Source organism: Myotis lucifugus, unplaced genomic scaffold (genome assembly GCF_000147115.1).
Source record: "Myotis lucifugus unplaced genomic scaffold, Myoluc2.0 scaffold_96, whole genome shotgun sequence".
NCBI classification, from domain to species: Eukaryota; Metazoa; Chordata; class Mammalia; order Chiroptera; family Vespertilionidae; genus Myotis; species Myotis lucifugus.
Window position 1 is genome coordinate 60,505 of NW_005871144.1, and position 19,484 is coordinate 79,988.

At 38.3% G+C, this 19,484-nt stretch overlaps 1 protein-coding gene and 1 non-coding gene across 2 annotated transcripts; one reads left to right on the forward strand and one right to left on the reverse strand.

Annotated features, from left to right (window-relative positions):
* Positions 1-889: 889 nt before the first annotated feature.
* On the reverse strand, positions 890-17,110 carry SRSF12 (serine and arginine rich splicing factor 12). Its single transcript, XM_006091789.3, has 5 exons — positions 17,083-17,110; positions 11,983-12,119; positions 11,066-11,177; positions 10,786-10,927; positions 890-1,452 (listed from the first exon to the last, which is right to left on the reverse strand). The coding sequence occupies exons 1-5, from the start codon at positions 17,108-17,110 to the stop codon at positions 1,083-1,085; spliced, it is 789 nt and encodes a 262-aa protein (XP_006091851.2). The 3' UTR covers positions 890-1,082.
* LOC111826687 lies at positions 4,430-4,593 on the forward strand. The gene has a single exon (XR_002830046.1). It is a non-coding gene; the product is annotated as a U1 spliceosomal RNA (small nuclear RNA).
* Positions 17,111-19,484: the final 2,374 nt, after the last annotated feature.

Here is a 19,484-nt window from a genome sequence, read left to right on the forward strand (position 1 = left end):
ATGTTTTGCTATTTCTGAAGTGACTGAATATAGTACAGGATGCAATTTAATGTCAACTTACCTATGCTTTTCCACCCAATAAAAATAAAACCTTTTTTGAGCTTAGGAGAGAATCTATCTTTTGAATGATTGATCTCTATATAAATTCAACTTTTAGGGATGTCAGAATTTTGTAATATGAACTAATTTCCACCAAGAATTGGCCCAAGTTTAAACAGAAGACACAAAAGAGACATAGGTGTCAAACAGTTTAAGTCTGTCCTATGCAATTATATAGTCATAATTACTTTTTACATGAAAGTGATTTAAAGTAAAAAATATTTTTAAAAAGGTATTATTAATATTACTAACTAATACAGTAGTCCCCCCTTATCTGTCGTTTTCCTTTCCACGGTTTCAGTTATGCATGATCAACTGTGATCTAAAAATATTAAATGGAAAATTCCAGAAATGAACAATTCCTAAGTTTTAAATTGCATGCAGTTCTGAGTACTTCATCTCATCATGTAGGCATTGTAATCTCACAAGAGTGAGGCCAGTACAATATTTTGAGAGATCACATTCACATACCTTTTATTATAGTATATTATTATATCTATTTTATTATTGTTGTTTATATCTTACTGCGCCTAATTATAAATTAATCATGATCATAGGTATGTGTGTATAGAGGAAAACAGTCTATATAGAGTTTGGTACAATCTGTGGTTTCAAGCATCGAACAAGGAGGGTTTTGAACATATCTCCATGGAGAAGGGGGAACTACTGTACTTATATCAAAGTAGAATTTTCTAAGTTAGTTCCATTTTACCCATTTCCTTTGAAAAGTACCCTTCTGCCACAATGTAAACAGAAATGGTCCATAAAATGGTAACATTAGACATCAAAATTTGTGGTGTGGGCCCTTAAATGGAGACCAAATCTTTATTAACTCAAAGTTAGAGAGGTTTTGTTTCTTGTACATGCCCAGAGGTAACTAATATTAACTCACATTTTCTGTAAGCCTTGAAGAATTTTTATTTAACATAATGAGAGGTTTAATAACTTAGATTAAAGACTATCTTGCACTCTTCTCTTATTGTTCACCAACTGTTTTTATGACGATAACTCCGAGATCTAGAATGTGATCGAAAATGAGAGTGTTTTGCTGTCTGTGCTTTTGTTTCAGAATTGGTATACCCTTTAGGAGATTTACATGGGGATCTTACTATGGAGTCAGAATGTCTTCCATGTGATCTTGATTTTGTTCCTGAGCTAGTCTGCTTTTGAGGTGAACTTGATTGTGATTTTCCTATTGATTTTGATCTTTTTTCTAAGGACTTGGACCTTGACCGTCCTCTAGAACCAGAATTCCGTCTTGGAGTTCTTGACTGCCTTGCTGAGGTAGACCGCCTTGGTAGTGACTTGGAGCGAGATTTAGACTGGCTATAAGAAAGTCGCCTGTGTCGAGACCTGCAAACATCCACAATGTTAGAGTATATATTTCACACAAAAGCAGTTAATAGATTAGGAAAAAACACTTGCAGGAAATTATATACTTCAGATAATATTAGTTATATTTTTATTGGCTAAGTTAAAAGAAATAATTCTAATTGTATTATGCATGCTTTTGGTTCAAACATAACAAGTTTGTAATACTCGTTATATAGAATATATAACCAAAAGATATTTACTTTGCTACATACTAGTAATTCTTATGACATGGGTCAGTTCTGAAAAATACCCTGCATATTTAGTATGGGTTACACAACTCCCAAGAGGTATGAAAATCTAAAGAAAAAAATGTAAAGAGAGAGGGAAAGAAAGTAATTATTTAAAGTTTATCAAATAATGCTTATAACAACAAAAATTTAGATGCAGGACTTCTGAATTCTACCATGATAAAACAGCTTGTACTAGATTAATCTTCCCATAGAAATTAACTATATAAAAAAGGTAGACAAATGATGATGGAAGGAGACTTAACTCGGGGTGGTGAACAAATGATACAATATACAGAGATGTATTATAGAATTACACACCTGAAACCCATATATTTTTATTAACCAATGTCACTCCAATAAATTCAATTTTAAAAAGAGTAAAAGAGCTCCAGCCAGTGTGACTCAGTGGTTGAGCACTGACCTATGAACCAGGAGGTTATGGTTCAATTCCAGTCAGGACACATGCCCGGGTTGTGGGCTTGATCCCCAGTAGGGGGCGTGCAGGAGGCAGCCGATCAATGATTCTGTCTCATCACTGATGTTTCTATCTCTCCCTCTCCCTTCCCCTCTGAAATCAATAAAAATATATTTAAAAATAAACAAAACAATTAAGAGAAAAAAGTAAATAACATTTATAAAACAACTGTGGGGAATAACCAACACAAGCAGAACTTGAGGGGTTGTAAGCCATGGTTTGGTTTTGTTTTATTTTGTTTATACTTCTATTGATTTTATAAAGGAAGGGAGAGGGAGAAAGAGAGGGAAACATCAATGATGAGAATCGTTGATTGGCTGCCTCCAAAACGCCCCACACAGGGGACTGAGCCCACAACCCCAGCATTTGCGCTGACTGGGAATAGAACCGTGACCTCCTGGTTCATAGGTTGTCACTCAACCCCTGAGCCAAGCCAGCTAGGCAAGCCGTGGTTCTCTTACTCAGACCATTTTCTTAATAACAGCACTGGAAATAGAGCCCAACTAGAAAATGGTTATTTGACTAAGCTGAAGAGACAGAGGTTAGAGTTCAGGGCTACCAAAGTGGCTAACACTTGAGAGGCAAAATCCAAGAGATGAGAGAATTACAGACAAAAACAAAGCATAAAAAACCCTAAATTCTGCTTACAAATTCTCAAGTCACTGACCATCTTCTAAACTGTGCAAGCCCAGGATGAGACTCCCAAGAGGTCAGAAAAACTGCAGCTGCACCCTAGCCCAGTGATGGCGAACCTACGACACGCGTGTCAGAGGTGACACGTGAACTCATTTTTTTGGTTGATTTTTCTTTGTTAAATGGCATTTAAATATATAAAATAAATATCAAAAATATAAATCTTTGTTTTACTATGGTTGCAAATATAAAAAAACTTCTATACAGTGGGGCCTTGACTTAGGAGTTTTTTGAGATACCAGCTGTCTCTCGGCCGATTTTTTGCATCGGGTTGATAGAGTAATTTGAGTTAACGAGCTCCTTAACGAGCTCGGTCTCCAAACGAATTAAACTCGTAAGTTAAGGCCCCACTGTATGTGAAACGGCACCAGAGTTAAGTCAGGGCTTTTCAAAATGCTGCCACGCCGAGCTCAAAAGGTTCGCCATCACTGCCCTAGCCGGTTTGGTTCAGTGGGTAGAACGCTGGCCCACGGACTGAAGGGTCTCAGGGTGGATTCTGATCAGACCAGGCAGCAGACTCAATGCCCCGCCCTGGTTCGGCATGTGTAGGAGGAGGCAACCAATGGTGACACGAGCATGTTTCTCTCTCTCCCCTTCCCCTTCCATTTGTTGTAAAAATCAATGTCCCCATATATGTTACTCTTTCACAATTGCCTCTCTTTGTTCAACCTAATTTAAAATCATGTAGGTGCTGCCACTCGTTTGGTTCTTCATTTTTTAACGAGGGCGCCTGTGTCAGGTGAACTGGGTTAAATAAATGTGAATGCTTTTATATTGTGAAACCGGATCTGCCAATTTTCTTCCCAGGCCCAGCCGCAGACCGGAACAGGCAGAAGAGTTTTCCCCCTACATACACCACCAACGCCCGTGATACTACAATTGCTGCAGAGTTGTCCTGCGCAGAGGGTCTAGCCAAAAGGGCAGAAACGGAAAAAAATTATTCGTTCTCTAAAAAGAAGGGAGGAGCACTCGGTTTCTTAGGAAATCCAGGGTGAATGCTGCTCTCCTTTATGCCGAGAGCTGCACAGTCGCGGTGAAGCCCGCGTTGAGACCCCCATCTCCACCGGGCACCCGCCCCGGAGCAGATCGGCCGGGATGGGGGGACACTCAGCCCCTGGGCCGAGCCGGCCGTGGTTCTTTCACTCAGACCATTTTCTTAATAGCAGGACTGGGGGTATCGCGCACGGAAGACTCTCATAACAGACCCACGCCGGGACCAGGGCCCGCCAAGGCGAGGAATTTAAAACTCCCCCAGCTGCGACTGTCTTCCGGTTGGTCGCCAGACCTAAGTAGAGCGAATGTATCTGCTTCAAGTATCAGAGTGACGTAGGTGACCAGAGGCGGGGATATGTAGATGAGCACAGCGCGGTGACTGCTGGTTCGAGTGTATTAACGGAGCAAAATTTCCTCTGGATATCCAGAAGAACGTATCTTAGTTTCTGTCATATAAATAACACTGCAACTTAGAGTCGAAGGGCAAAAGAACGCTAATATAATTAACCATGACCTTAAAGTGTGTTGAGGATGATGGTGACGTGCCAGGCAGGGTCCCCACCTCATACTTACCTGGCAGGGGAGATACCATGATCACGAAGGTGGTTTCCCCAGGGCGAGGCCTACCCATTGCACTCCGGGTATGCTGACCCCTGCGATTTCCCCAAATGTGGGAAACTCGACTGCATAATTTGTGGTAGTGGGGGACTGCGTCCGCGCTCTCCCCTGGTCAACTTGTTTTACAAAGATAGCGTTTGTGTTAAATAACCTTCGTGTCTTTCAATTAGACACGGTAAGGCTGTGCATGCTCCTGTTGGCTTATTTACATGTTCCCCTGGGGAGAATGCTCCAACCAACGGAGGTACCTTACTGGATTCCTATTTAAGTTTTCACTCTAATTGTGTTATGGTTGTTATATAGGAGAACTATTGAGTATAAAGTATTGAAATGTGCTTGTAGCTGAAAAGCCCCGTGGAAACCAGGTGTTGGTGAAGATCTGGAAAAACTGGAATTCCTGTGCACTGCTGGTGGGAATACAAAGTGGAATGATGCCTATAGGAAACGTATGGCAGTTCCTAAAAAAAAAAATATAAGTATGCAGTTTTCTATGATCCAGCGATTTTACTTCTGGATGTATACACAAAATAATTAAAAACGGATTTGAAGAGCTATTTGTACATTCCTGTTACTAGCTGGCAGCATTATTCACAATAGCCAAAGGTGGGGGTAAAAAGAAATAAAAATAAATGGAAAAATATCCTCAGGTGAGGATTTACCAAAAAAAACCAAAAACCTGCAGCTGAAAGACTGAATAACTGAACTGAAATTTTATCAGAGACATACTGCTGGGGACAGACTGGAGTTCAAGACTCTGAAAGGTCAAGGAGTCTTAAGTAAGAGCCCAGCTTTCCAATTGAAAACCCAGAAGGGCAGTATCCTACAGGTAAGGACCAGGCCCTAGGAATAAACGTGAAGCTAAATAAATCAGCCTTATCAATGCCTCAAACTAAGCCTTGAAAGGGTCAAGGTGCTGCCAATACTCTGCCTGCTAGAAGAAAACAACTTTCTTTGGAGGATGGTAGCATCCAAAGTTTCTATAATTTTTCATTAACAATGTCCAACATCCAATACAAAATTATAAGGTATGTGAAAAATAGATTAAAATGATTAAAAACTAACAAAAAAAAGATAAAATAACTACACCCAAAATAATTTGGTATTATTGTTATTCAGACAGGAATTTTAAAAATTACTATGACTAACATGTTTTAAAAAAATAAGAGAAAAAGACAGATGAAAAAGATAGAAAATTTCAAAAGAATTTTGGAGTCTATAAAAAGAAACAAATGGATATTTTAGAACTAAAATATATATATCTGAAGTTAAAGTCACTAAATGGATTTAACAGCAGTCTAGATACAACAAGAAATAGTGAACTGAACTGAAAATCAGATTATTAGAAAAATATTATACTGAAACACAGTAAGAGAAAAGGAATTTTATGAAATCCAGAACAGAACATAAAAGATATTTAGAACATAGTCACATGGCCAAAAGGACAAACTGAATAAGGCAGAAGTATATCTGAAGAGATAATGTCCTAAAATTTCTGAAACGAATAAAAAGCATCAACTCACAATTTTGAAAAGCTCAATAACCCAGATAGAATAAGTACAAAGAAAACTACACCAGGTATCTTTACATATAAAACCCTAATATGCAAATAGAACAGCAGAACAACTGAACAACCAAACAACCGGTTGCTGTGACGTGCACTGACCCACCAGAGGGCACGTGCAGAACATGGCAGGCATCAGATGCAGTGGGATGGTGGAGCAGGTGAGTGGGGCAGCCAAACCAAGGCCAGTCCCAATTGCCTCTGAAGGCTTCTCCATTTCCCCCTGCTCCTGAGGGGCGATCAGGGCTGGCAGCCACCTCTCGTACCTGCTGCCAGGGACAGCCCCACTTGCACCTGCTGACAGCACTGGCCCCACTCGCACCCACTGCTGGCACTGGCCCCAGTTGCTCCACACTGTCAGCAGGAGCGGGGCCGGCGCCATCAGTGAGTGGGAGCAGTGGTGGCAGAAGTGGGGCTGCCGGCAGATAGGACTGGGGGCCGCAGCAGGAGGGGCCAGGCGGGGGCACAGAGGGTGGGCCAAGACCCACCCCTGTGCCCCACCACAGCCTTGCAGCCCACAGTTCCTTTAAAGGTGCACAAATTCATGCACTGGGCCCCTAGTATCACAATGAAACTGCAGAAAACAAAGCCACAGAGAAAAATATGGAAATCTGCTAAAGAATAAAAGACATTACCTTCAAAGAAGCAACATTAAGAATTCCAGCTGACTATGGATATTAGAAAAACAATGGAATGATATTTAAAAAGAAAGGGGGAAAAAAGTCTTTACTAACCTAGAAATCCATCCCCAGCAAAAATATACTTCAAACATTAATATGAAATGAAGATGTTTCAGACAAACAAAAGCTGAAAGAATTCATTGCCAGCAGACCTATACTATATATAAAATATACTAAAAAATTTTTAAATGAAGAAAAATAACCTTAAACAAAAGCATGGAATTACGGGAAAGAATATAGAGCACTGAAAAGTATGAATATATTGATCTAGAATATATTCTGGAATAAAAGCAGTCTTTTAGAAATTATTAAATTTCATTCCTGTGGTACATAGTTCTAGAAAAAAAATAAAAAACAGAACACTGTCCTTGAAAAAAAAACCTAACATGGAAAAAAAAGATGCTATTTTAACATTCTTTGAGCTAGGGACTACTGCTAAATGCTAGGGATACAAGCCTGAATAAGACAGAAGTCCTTGCTCCTCAAAGAGCTCATAGTCTACTAATAGCAACAAACTAGCTTCCCCCCCCCCCCCCCGCAACCCCACATTTACTAAAGGCAAAATAAGAGACCTGTTTTTAGTCCAAAGTAATATCACATATACTGTATATATGTACAGTGCATGTTTGGTTTATATGTATTCTCTCTCACATGAACACACACATGTAAAATCTGATCTTTGTGAATACTTTGAGAGCTAGGTAAGATATACATTCTCTATAATATAATTTTACAGATTAAAAAAACCAAGGTCGGTGAGGTTAAGCAATGACCTTATAACTAATACAAAGCTACTCCATCATGATTTGGAACAAAAGACGTTTTTTTGTTTGTTTGTTTTTCTCCAGCTAAGTATTATACTTTACTTCAACTAGAAGATGGTTAACTAAGGCTCTAATGTATTTGGAAATAACTTATATTCTTAATGAATGAAAATGGACAACTTGTTTTCTTTTATAAACTAAGTCTATCTACCAAGACCACTGGATATTCAGTATGTCAAGACAAGACAGTGCTGCTTTAAGCACAATATTATATCTACTTTGAACTTTGATATATAAGACTTTCATTTTATGTGAACACTAGCCACATCATTATAAATGTATGATAAATTATACATGTATTGTTTATATATAGTCTATACATGTATAGTATATATAATAGTATAGAGAGATATATAAAATTCACAGTGAATGAACTGTTGAACATCACTCCCTTACACTATTCATGTCCCCTGTGAAGCCAGAAGCAATACCAATGGTATTAGTTGTGGATATAGTTCTCTCTTCCTATTTTCCCTTCCACTTGGCTGGAAGGATTGGTGCCAGGCCACTTGGAGCGAAGACTCTCTCACCAGCTCTAGTACATATATCCTATTTTGAGCTTTTTTTTTGTCTAGGCTCTTAAGAGTTGAGGAATGGAGTCCTGGCCAGTGTGCTCAGTGGATTGGAGTATCATCCTGTACACCAAAAGGTTGTGGGTTCAATACCCTGTCGGGGTGTGTATGGGACATAGCTGATGGATGTTTCTCTCTCTCTCTCTCTCTCTCTCTCTCTCTTCCCCATCTTTAAAATCAATAAACATATCCTTGGGTGAGAATTTAAAAAAAAAAAAGAGAAAGAAATGTAGCTAGTGTAATGGAGAGACTGAATTTTAGAAAGAGTTGAAGAATGGAGGGACTAGAGTGAAAGTGAACAGCCCTGGTGATCATCTTTGATTTGAAATTCAGTGGGCCTATATAGCTTAGGTATACTATATACAGTCCAGGAGAGCTAACTCTTATTTACTAGAGGATACAAGTCTAAATATTGATCATTCTTTAAGAACAGAATTCACGGCGAGGCCCTCAGTAGACAGAGAAGTGCAGACGGAATTGGAACCTCCTGCTTCAGCGAGATCATGTTTCTCCAGTATCACCTCAATGAACAGGGAGACCGGGTCTATACCCTGATCCCCAGCATGGGGTGTGCAGGGGGCAGCTGTTTGATGTTACGCTCTCACATCGATGCTTATCTCTGTCCTCTTCCTATTGGACAACAGACCTGCTCGGCCCATCCTGCTCGGTTCTCCCCAGACGACAAATACTCTCGACACCGAGTCACCATCAAGAAACATTTCAAGGAAGGTCCCTTAAATTTCATGTCTCTCCTGCCACCTGAGACCCCTCTGAGACTTTTCCGAAACCAAGCTTTTCAGTCTGTGAGCCTTGAGGCCTTCTTACCACCCTTGCTCTTTGGAATCGGTGTCATCATTACCTTAGATCAGTGATGGCGAACCTTTTGAGCTCGGCGTGTCAGCATTTTGAAAAACTCTAACTTAACTCTGGTGCCGTGTCACATACAGAAATATTTAGATATTTGCAACCATAGTAAAACAAAGACTTATATTTTTGATATTTATTTTATATATTTAAATGCCATTTAACAAAGAAAAATCAACCAAAAAAATGAGTTTGCGTGTCACCTGACACGCGTGTCATAGGTTCGCCATCACTGCCTTAGATCATGCTTGTGTGAAGCAATCATGGTAGCACCCCCCTTAAAGAAAACAAGTTTGAGTCTGCTTTTCATATTTTGACTGCCACGTTATTAAAATGATTTGAAAGAGAAAAAAAAAAGAACAGAATTCACTTGAAAATTTCTATAAAAAATTCTCTATGAAAAAATTTCAGCATTAAAACTCAGATAAATAGTACAAAGTTTTAAAAACTTAGGCATGCTAATACAATTTATTATTTAAATAATTTCACCAAGTAATTAATTTCCATTGTGATTTACTATTATTCTAACAGAAACAAACAACTGGATAGCAAAATAGGGAACCTGCAAATATCTTTTTCTGAAAAATTTACTATTCTTACGTCTTCCTATAATACTACCATACTTGGAATTTATTTTTAAAAACACTAACTTTTTATAAATATATTTATTTACATTAATTTTAATGTCAACCACCATCCCTTCTTATGAGCTTTTAATCACTAGCCACATCGGTGTGAGAAAAACATTCTTTAAATCACTTTAAAAATATGTTTTTACTAATTTTTAGAAGGGAGAGGACAGAGATAAGCATCGATGTGAGAGCGTAACATCAAACAGCTGCCCCCTGCACACCCCATGCCAGGGATCAAGCCTGTAATCTAGGCATGTGCCCTGACGGAATCCAAATGGCAACCCTTTGGTGCACAGGACAACGCCCAACCAACTGAGCCACACCAGCCAAAGGAGAACTTAACATTCTTAATTGTTGGATTCATTTAGGAAATTTTTATTTAGTTAACATTCCTCATTTCTATTTGCCAAATATATATTTTTTAATATGTTGCTTTTTTCACTATGTATTATCTTTCCATTCAAAAAGTTGAGTCCCGAGAAGAAACAGAAGAAAAAAATAAATGAAAAGCTTAATATTGGGAGGTATTCAATAAGCGTAAATTAATCTTTCTATAAAAGATGATACTTTATGAATATTATTCTGGTGGCCTGGTTTTTCTGTACACGTGTGTGTTGTTTTTTTAAAATAATATTTTATTGATTTCAGAGAGGAAGGAATAGAGAGACAGAAACATCAATGATGAGAGAGAATCATTGATCGGCTGCCTCCTGTAGACCCCTTATTGGGGGATCGAACCCGCAACCCAGGTATGTGCCCTGACCGGGAATTGAACTGTGATTTCCTGGTTCATAGGTCAATGCTCAACCACTGAGCCACACTGACCGGGCTCAAAGCTCCTTAAAAGGTTTTCCAGCCTGGGCTGATTTGGCTCAGTAGATTGAGCATCTGTCTGCGGGCCAAAGGGTCCCGGGTTCAATTCCGGTCAAGGGCACATACCTTGTTTGCAGGCTCCTCCCCAGCCTGGGCCCTGGTTGGGCACATGCAGGAGGCAACCAACCAATGTGTTTCTCTAACATCGATGTTTCTCTCTGTCTTTCCCCCTCTCTTCCACTCTAATAGATCAATGAAAAAATATCCTTGGGTGAGGATTAACAAAAACAAACAAAAAAATGTTTTCCAGAAAAAGTAGAAAATTAAGTTCTCAATACTCTTGTATTTGATACTCACTCTTTAAGGCTATCAGACCGCCTCCTATTTCTTCCCCATGAAGAACTTCTACTTCGAGTTCTCCGCTGGCTGGGGCTTCTTGACCTCCTATGGTCACTTGGAGAACAAGGGTGACGTTCTTTTGATTTCATTTGGCCTGGTGCTAGAATATGAAGTGCAAGACCTCAGTCACAACCGCTCAAATCATATTATTTTCTAAAAGAATTTTAAACTAAAAAATCTGTCATTGCTAAAATTCATTCTGCTGAATAAACAAGATCTAACATTTAGTCACACTTACTTTTGCGGTCACCTTGTGCAAACTGTATTTCAATTTGACGGCCACATACCCATTTTCTATTGAGGTTATAAAGAGCATCTTCAGCATCTCGAACATCTTCAAATATGACTAGCTGTTAAGGACACTTTGAATGTCAGATATTAAGTAAAAATGTTATTTTAAAAGAATTATTTAGGTGACAGAAAATTAATAGAGAAAACAAGTTCAAGTTATTAAGCTCACATCTACAATATAATATGAATCAAAAAAATTTTTACTTTCATTATGAAAACAAATGCTCATTATGATTTAAAAGAGTGAATCTAAAAATAAAAAACGTGCAACTATATTTTAAATGTATACATTAGTATAAATGTATAATTTATGCTGTATAAATGTATAATTTCAAACATGTAATGAGAACAAAATACTAGTAAGTCCAACACTGCCCTTCTCTCAGGTAAAAAATTCATCAGGTTTTTCACTAAAAGAAATCAGCATGCAGAAGCCTGTATTCTGAATTTAAATTACTCTTTTCAGCAAAAAGCTTTTTAATCATGATATTTTGGAGCAATTAACTTATAAACAAAATGCACACACATAACTGAGCTAAAACACATTTTCAAAACTGATTTAGTTCTTTAAAAATGATATTTACCTTTGAACCTACCGCTTTAAAATACCTTTATACTTTTATTACTTGGGGTATAAAAACATAGAAGTAATCTGTAAACATATGGAATTACATATATTGGTTGGTAATAACCCACTAAACTCCCTTATCTATGTAAATTATATATTAAACCTAACTAAAATAGAAATAAGCTATATAAAATGAAGAGCCGTATTTTAGGAGGTTATTCACTGGTTTAATCTTTTTTAAATAGAAAACAGAAAAAGCCGAGAAATGCAATACAATATGAGACTTTGGCAATTACCTCAATGTCACTTGATCTTGAACCTTGACCTTTACTCTTTAAGGCTTGCAAGATGGACTTTATAAGAGACGAAGAACCAACAAAATCAGACTTGGCTTTGACTCTGGAACTCTGAGTAAATGTAGGAAAGCCGAAGTCTCAACCTGGTGTTGGCTTTGTCTTTTGCTTGATAAAGACTTCCCTCTTCCAGGTCTTTATCTCTGTGTCCACCCTCCCTCTTTACTCCTTGATGCTTGAACTTTAGGTGCCTTTTGTCTCGCCTGCTCGGTTTATGCTCGGATTCTAGCTAACAGGTTGGTTCAAACTGGGGGGCTCTTGCCAGCTACTGTGGACTGCTTTAGATTTTCTGAGATAAAGAAATAAACACATTTAATTAGGCAATATTAATCTCATAACATATGCTCCTGAATACATATATGTAATTTGCACATGTATGTAGTATATTCAAATGCACACAGTAAAATAAAGGATATTGAACATAAGCAAATCCTCTTGGGCGGCGGGTGTAGAAGTCAAGTGGAATGTAAACGTCTACTATAGGGCCATACCGACCAAACTCACGACGCAAGTCCTCAGGCCTGAATTGTTTTAGAAATAAGGCAAAGAAATATGAGTAGCTGGATTAAAATATCATGCCTACAGAAATCCAGTTGAAACCCTCAAAAGAAAGTACATTCTCTGTACTAGCATTACCTAAAATTATCTCTCAGGAGACTCACCCAGGGTTCACAAATGAAAGAGGGAAAAAAAGAAGAAAAATTCTCAGGCCTCCCTTTCAGAGATTCTGGTTCAAGAAGTCTGGATTAGAGGCTGGAAATCTATATTTTTACAAGCACTCCAGGTGGCTGTCATGGCTACTCAGGTTGGAGAAACAATGACCCACATCCACCCCAAAGTTATTCCTATTATAAGATTTTTCAATGGTCATATAAACAGCCCTAACTATTAACTATTTCATTAGGAACACACTCATTTGCTTCATTAGAATTTCATGTTTATGTTAGATTGTTTTCAGAGCACAAGAATTAAAATTTAAAGAAGTCCTAAAATCTCTCGGCCACTGAACAGTGGTTGAACATCAACCTATGAACCAGGAGGTCACAGTTCAATTCCCAGTCAGGACACATGCCCAGGGTTGCAGGCTTGATTCCCAGTATGGGGCGTGCAGGAAGCAGCCGATCAATGACTCTTTCATTGATGTTTCTCTCTCTCTCTCCCTCTCACTTCCTTCCTGAAATCAATCAAAATATATATTTAAATAAGTCCTAAAATCATTTCTCAGGTTTTGAAGAAAAATGGGTATTTTACATTAAGCATAAAGCAAAATAACTACTATGTTCTCAAATTTGACAAGTATTTTTGAGCCTCTTATATGCCTTTTACTGTGACAGATATTAAAGAGGGGATACCCAAGAAATACTTAGCTTATTTGTCTTCATAGAGCTACAATTTAACTGAAGAGACAAAATACTTAGCATTGATATCTGACAGTTACGGTGCATTTATATGCTAGCTTCTGCTTGCCCTAACACCACTAATTCTCACAACTCTATGGTTGTTTACAGATGAGGGCACAGACAGATTAACTCACTATGGTCACTGAGCCAGCAAGTGACAGAACTGGAATCAAACTCCCACAGTCTGACACTAGTCTGTGTTCTTTTTATTTATTTATTTATTTATTTATTTATTTATTTATTTATTTTTATTCATTGACTGATTTGAGAAAGAAAGAAACATTGATCTGTCATTACACTATTTGTGCATTTACTGGTTAATTCTTGTATGTGCCCTGACCAGGGATTGAACCTGTAACCTTCACATATCAGGACAACACTCTAACTGAGCTAACCAATACTGTGTATTTCCTCATGGAAACCTTAAGAAATTCAGCATCAAGCTATGGGCACAAAACATGGCTTTTATTTTTTAAAAATATATTTTTATTGAGTTCAGAGAGGACGGGAAAGGGATAAAGAGAAACATCAATGATGACCCCAATACAACATTGTTCCTATAGTAACAGCAGAAAGAAGCAGCTGTGAGGAGCTCAGCTCCTACAGTGAGGATCTGAGCTGTGTGCAGGAACTCCCATTAATTGAGACTTTTCATTCTGTTTTATCAGAGCGCATATAGGTCTTATTTCAGGAAAAGTAAAATAGTCATTTACAAAAATCAATCTGTATCCTAAGCATTTTAATAAAAAGTTAAAACAAACAAAAATAAATTAATTTTTTTTAAAAAAAGAAACATCAATGATGAGAAAGAGTCATCGATCGGCTGCCTCCTGCATGCCCCTCACTGGGGATCGAGCCCAAAACCCCAGCATGCATCCTGGCCAGGAACTGAACCAACAAACTCTTGGTGAATGGGTCAACCCTCAACTACTAGGCCACAGCTGGACCCTTTATAGTTTTATCTTTTACACTTCAACTGATAATCCAGTTCAAATTGTGATGTGAACTAGAAGTTACAGTTAATTTTTTCCCTATATGGATATCCAGCTATTATGGCATCATTTGTTTAAAAGACTCCTTTCTCCACTAAATTGCTTTGATGCCTTTGTCAAAATCAATTGACTCTGTAAGTGTGGATTATTTATGGATTCTCTATTCCGTTCTATTGATCTACTTGTATGTCCTTAGGCCAGTATCACACTTTCTTGATTACTGTATCACTTAGTAAGTCTTTAAGTCAGTAGTATAAGTCTTTCAGTTTCAGTAAGATTTTTCAAGACTCTGGCTATTCTAGATCCTTACACTTTTAGAATTAACTTGTTAGCTTCTCTACTTTAAAAAGCTTGTGATCAGGAATGCTTTGAATCTATAATATAATCAGTTTGGGAGAAAAATTAAAAACTCAGTATTTTGTCTTTTAATCCAAGAACATGGTATATCTATCAATTTATGTTGGTCTTTTATTTATTTTATTTTTATTTGATTTTTTAGAAAGAGAAAATATCAATTTGTTGTTCCACTCATTTGTGCATTCACTGGTTGCTTCTTGTATATGCCTTGACTGGGTTTTGAACCTACAACCTTGGTATACTGGGAGGATGCTCTAACCAACTGAACTATCCAGCCAGCACTTATGTTGGTCTTTTTAATTTCTCTTGGCAATATGTTGTTGTTTTCAGTGTAAAGATTTGTTGTTGTTGGTTGTTGTTAATCCTCACCAGATATTTTTTTTTTAGAGAGAGTGGAAGGGAGGAATAGTAGGGGAGAGGGAGAGAGAGGGAGAAAGAGATTGAGGGAGAGATTGCTGTGAGACACACATTGATTAGTTGCCTCCTATACACACCCTGATCGGGGCCAGGGATCGAATCTGCAACCCAGGTATGTGCCCTTGACTGGAAATCGAACCTGGGACCCTTTGATACATGGGCCGACACTCTAACCCCTGAGCAACTCTGGCCAGGGCTAATTTGCTTTTTTAATTTGCCTCATAGAGGGGTTGTGAACTCGATTCCCTATGTGCCCGACAGGGGATGAACATCCAACCTAGGTATGTGCCCTAATGGGGAATCGAACCAGTAATCTTTCGGTGTACTGGATAATGCGCCAACCAACTGACCACCCAGCCAGGGCTTATTAGTTGATTCTTGTATGTGCCCTGACGGGATGGATCCCACAAGTGGGCGTATGGAGATGATTCTCTAACCTGCGCTATTCAGCCAGGGCTCAGTGCAAAGTTTTAACATTTTGGTTTGTTGTTAAAATGGTTTGTTGTTGTTATTCTTAAGTATGTTTTTGACATTAACATAAATGGAATTTAAAAAATATTTTACTATTTTCAATTATTTGTTGTTAATATATAGAAATAGAATTTTATTAAGTTTACCTTGTATCCTGATATGTTATTAAAACTGATTATTAGTTACCATAGTTTTATGTAAACAAACATGTCATCTAAGAATAGGGACAGGTTTTACTTCTTATAATTTTTGTCTTTTATTTATTTTTCTTGCCTTGCTGCACTGATTAGGATCTGCAATAAAATGCTGAATGGAGGTTGTGAGCATGGGCATCCTTGTCTTGATCTGATATTAGGGAGAAAGCATTCAAGTTTTACCATTAAGTATGGTGTTAGCTGTAACTTTTTCATAGGCTGAGGAAGTCCCCATTTATTTCTAGTTTGCTGATACTTGTTGAATTCATGAAATCTTGTTGAATTCTAATGCTTTTTTTTTTACATCACCATTAATGTTAACATCAATATAGTCTCAGATACACTGTAACCAAAGAATATTACTAAGTATGTCCAAGAGAAGTACTGATCATTCCTCCCCAACCTAACATGATATTATACATCAAAATGGTAATGTTATATTTGGGATTTGACATTACTTTGTTCCATTAGAAAACTGTATCGGAGATTTTTTTAAAATTACTCTTCTACACAATAAGAAAGCAAAGATATTAAAATTAATATTCTGCCCTAACCGGTTTGGCTCAGTGGATAGAGCGTTGGCCTGCGGACTGAAGGGTCCCAGGTTCAATTCCGATCAAGGGCATGTACCTTGGTTGCGGGCACATCCCCAGTGGGGGGTGTGCAGGAGGCAGCTGATGGATGTTTCTCTCTCATCGATGTTTCTAACTCTCTATCCCTCTCCCTTCCTCTCTGAAAAAAATCAATAAAATATATATATATTTAAAAATTAATATTCTTCCTGATCCACCTCTTGTTTTACTAGTGAAAAGAAATTTAACAAAATTTTAAAGTATATATATATTTTTATAATATATAAAATATAAAAAGAAAAAAAAGCTCTACTTTCAGAGCAAACTTTAAAATATAAATATGTAAAGCTTTTATTTTATTTTTATATTTTTATTGATTTCAGAGAGGAAGGAAGAGGGAGCGAGAGATAGAAACATCCACGATGAGAGAGAATCATTGATTGGCTGTATCCTGCACACCCCACACTGGGGATCAAGCCTGCAAACCAGGCATGTGCCCTGACTGGGAATTGAACTGTGACCTCCTGATTCATAGCTCGACACTCAACCACTGAGCCATGGCAGCCGAGCGTAAAATATATTTTTAAGTCTTTCTTTAGTTCTTATGTTCAACTGCATTCCTAACAAATTTTATACTAACCCATAGTGACTTGTAATGTCTTGTCCATTATCACACATATTAAAATGGCCACTTCAAAGAAACATTTTAAATAAATTTTGGCTTTGTTATAAACACTTTTACTAAAGAAAATTTGAAAACAGGAAAAAGAAAAACCACTCAAATAGATTTCTTTCCAGCCTCATTTTTTATATGTAGTTTCTCCTTTCCTCATTTTTAGGTAATTGAAACCATACTATATCTATCATTTTATAACCTGTTTGTTTTGTTTTCACATTTATCCCAATGATTTTCTTTATAAGCATCCTAAATGTCAAAGCTAATTTTAATGTCTAGGTGTCATACTGCTAGTTAATTTACACTATATGCCACCTTGTACAAAAAAGTATAGGTTACATGTGTAGCATAGGTTACATGTGTGATTCTACTTTCATAACACTACTCAGCAGCTGTGCAATCTTAGGCAAGATACTTAATCTTTCTAAGCCTAAATTTCTTATCTGTAAAATGGGATTATTAAGAAACATATAGATTTACTGTGAAAATTTAATTAAGATAATAGGGGTAGTGTTTAGTATAGCATCAGGGACATAGTGAGTACTCAAAAATGTGAACAATGATTATTTCATTAATACAGTCCTCCTAGATTTTGATTGTCCCCCAGTAGCAGAGTTAAGAAGTGGTGAAAAATGGAAAAGAAAATCAATAAACCTCAATCATCAGTCTTGATTACTCAGAGGTGGATTATCTAGATTAGAGGTCATGTGTCATCTGCAGGTCAGGTGTCACCTGTAACATGCGTTTTATTTGGCCTGCACAATGTTTAAACAGTAAAAAAAAAAAAACCAACAACAACAACAAAAAAAACCCAACCCTGTTGAAACAGGAAACTGCCAATATTTTACATCTTTTATTTTTTTAATTTTTATAAGGTGTTTCTGCCAAATTGAAGACAACTGCCAGGAGGCAAGATGTTAAATGCAGTATTTTACAGCTTTTAAATCTACAACAATTGGAATTTCAGATGCTTTAACTTAAACAATGCTACCATTTTGAAACAGAGCACTTACACAAAATACAAGTTTCTGACTTGTTTTGAAAATCAGGAAGATATGGCAACAGGTCTATATGTCTAAATACTAGTTATCAGCTGGAGCTTAATAGCAGCTGCTGTCCCCAGGAGATGGCACATCTTGTTTTCCATTTGCTACAGTCCATACCACCCTATTGTGTCTTATAACCTGACAACCTCACTCATTCCTATTACCCTGGCTGGCCCCTGTGGCCACTGGAATTGGAAACCGCTAATTTCTGCAGACACACACTCTGGGCACACACACGATGCTTATTCAGTATTCAAGGGATCTGTTTAACTGTGAATTTTTTTTTTTTTACCTTACCCAAATTACAAATTTTGCTTGTTTTCTATGTAATGAATTGATAAACGGGTTGAGAGAAGAACTGTAAGCACACGCATCTTTTAGAGGCCAATTAGGTATATTAACTCCCCGTCTACAGTTGTGACATATATAAAAGTAGGGCCCTAACCAGTTTGGCTCAGTGGATAGAGCCTCGGCCTGCGGACTGAAGGGTCCCAGGTTCGATTCCAGAAGAGTGCAGGAGGCAGCTGGTCGATGTTTCTCTGTCATCCATGTTTCTAACTCTCTATCCCTCTCCCTTCCTCTCTGTAAAAAAATCAATAAAATATATTTAAAAAAAAAATAAAAGTAGGGATCAAATTAAAAAATACTTAACATTTACCCCTCAGAGGTAAACTGTGATTTCCAGAGATGGCTCTGGAGTCGAGGACTCCAATATATTTTATTTGTATCCGGGAAGCGCCGGGTAAGGCATTTAAACTCTAAGGCATTTAAACTCTGGGCTCAGCTCTCCCTTCTGTGCAGTCAGGCAACACCGCATCTCTCTGGAGGCCGGGGCAGGAAGGCCGGGCATGAAGGCCGGGGTGGGGGCACATTCAGCCCCGCCCCCGCCCCTCGCCGTCCCCCTGGCTCCTGTGAAGGGGAAAGGGCCGTGGGAAGAAGTGACTTGCTAAGTAAGCCCTCTGTCTGGGCACAACGTGGACAGGATTCTCCAGGGGGGGTGGTGGGTAGACTGAGAACGTGCAAAACCGACCGGCGGAGTCCATGCCAATCATGAATAACGGTGTTTGCACTGTATTCAGAACTTTAAAGAAAACCACAGAAACCTCATCACTGAAGTCACCCTCTGCGTATAGTGCAAAACGGAGCAACGGAGGCAGTTAAACCTGCACACCTGTCAAGAGGACGACGCGTGGAGGAAAGCCGAGGCAGCGGTGCGCGCTCCGACGGCGTCCGCCCATCCCGGCGCTCCGCGTCCAGGAGGCGGCAACGCGCGGCTGGATCGGGCGCAGGCCACAAAGCGGCGGGGGCGGGGGGCGGGAG

Coding starts and splice junctions, on each gene's coding strand:
- SRSF12 (XM_006091789.3), bottom strand. CDS start 17,110: ATGGACAAGACATTACAAGTCACTATGG. Junction 11,178..11,982: donor CAAGATCAAGTGACATTGAG/GTAATTGCCAAA, acceptor TGTCCTTAACAG/CTAGTCATATTTGAAGATGT. Junction 1,453..10,785: donor CGGTCTGATAGCCTTAAAGA/GTGAGTATCAAA, acceptor GGATGTTTGCAG/GTCTCGACACAGGCGACTTT.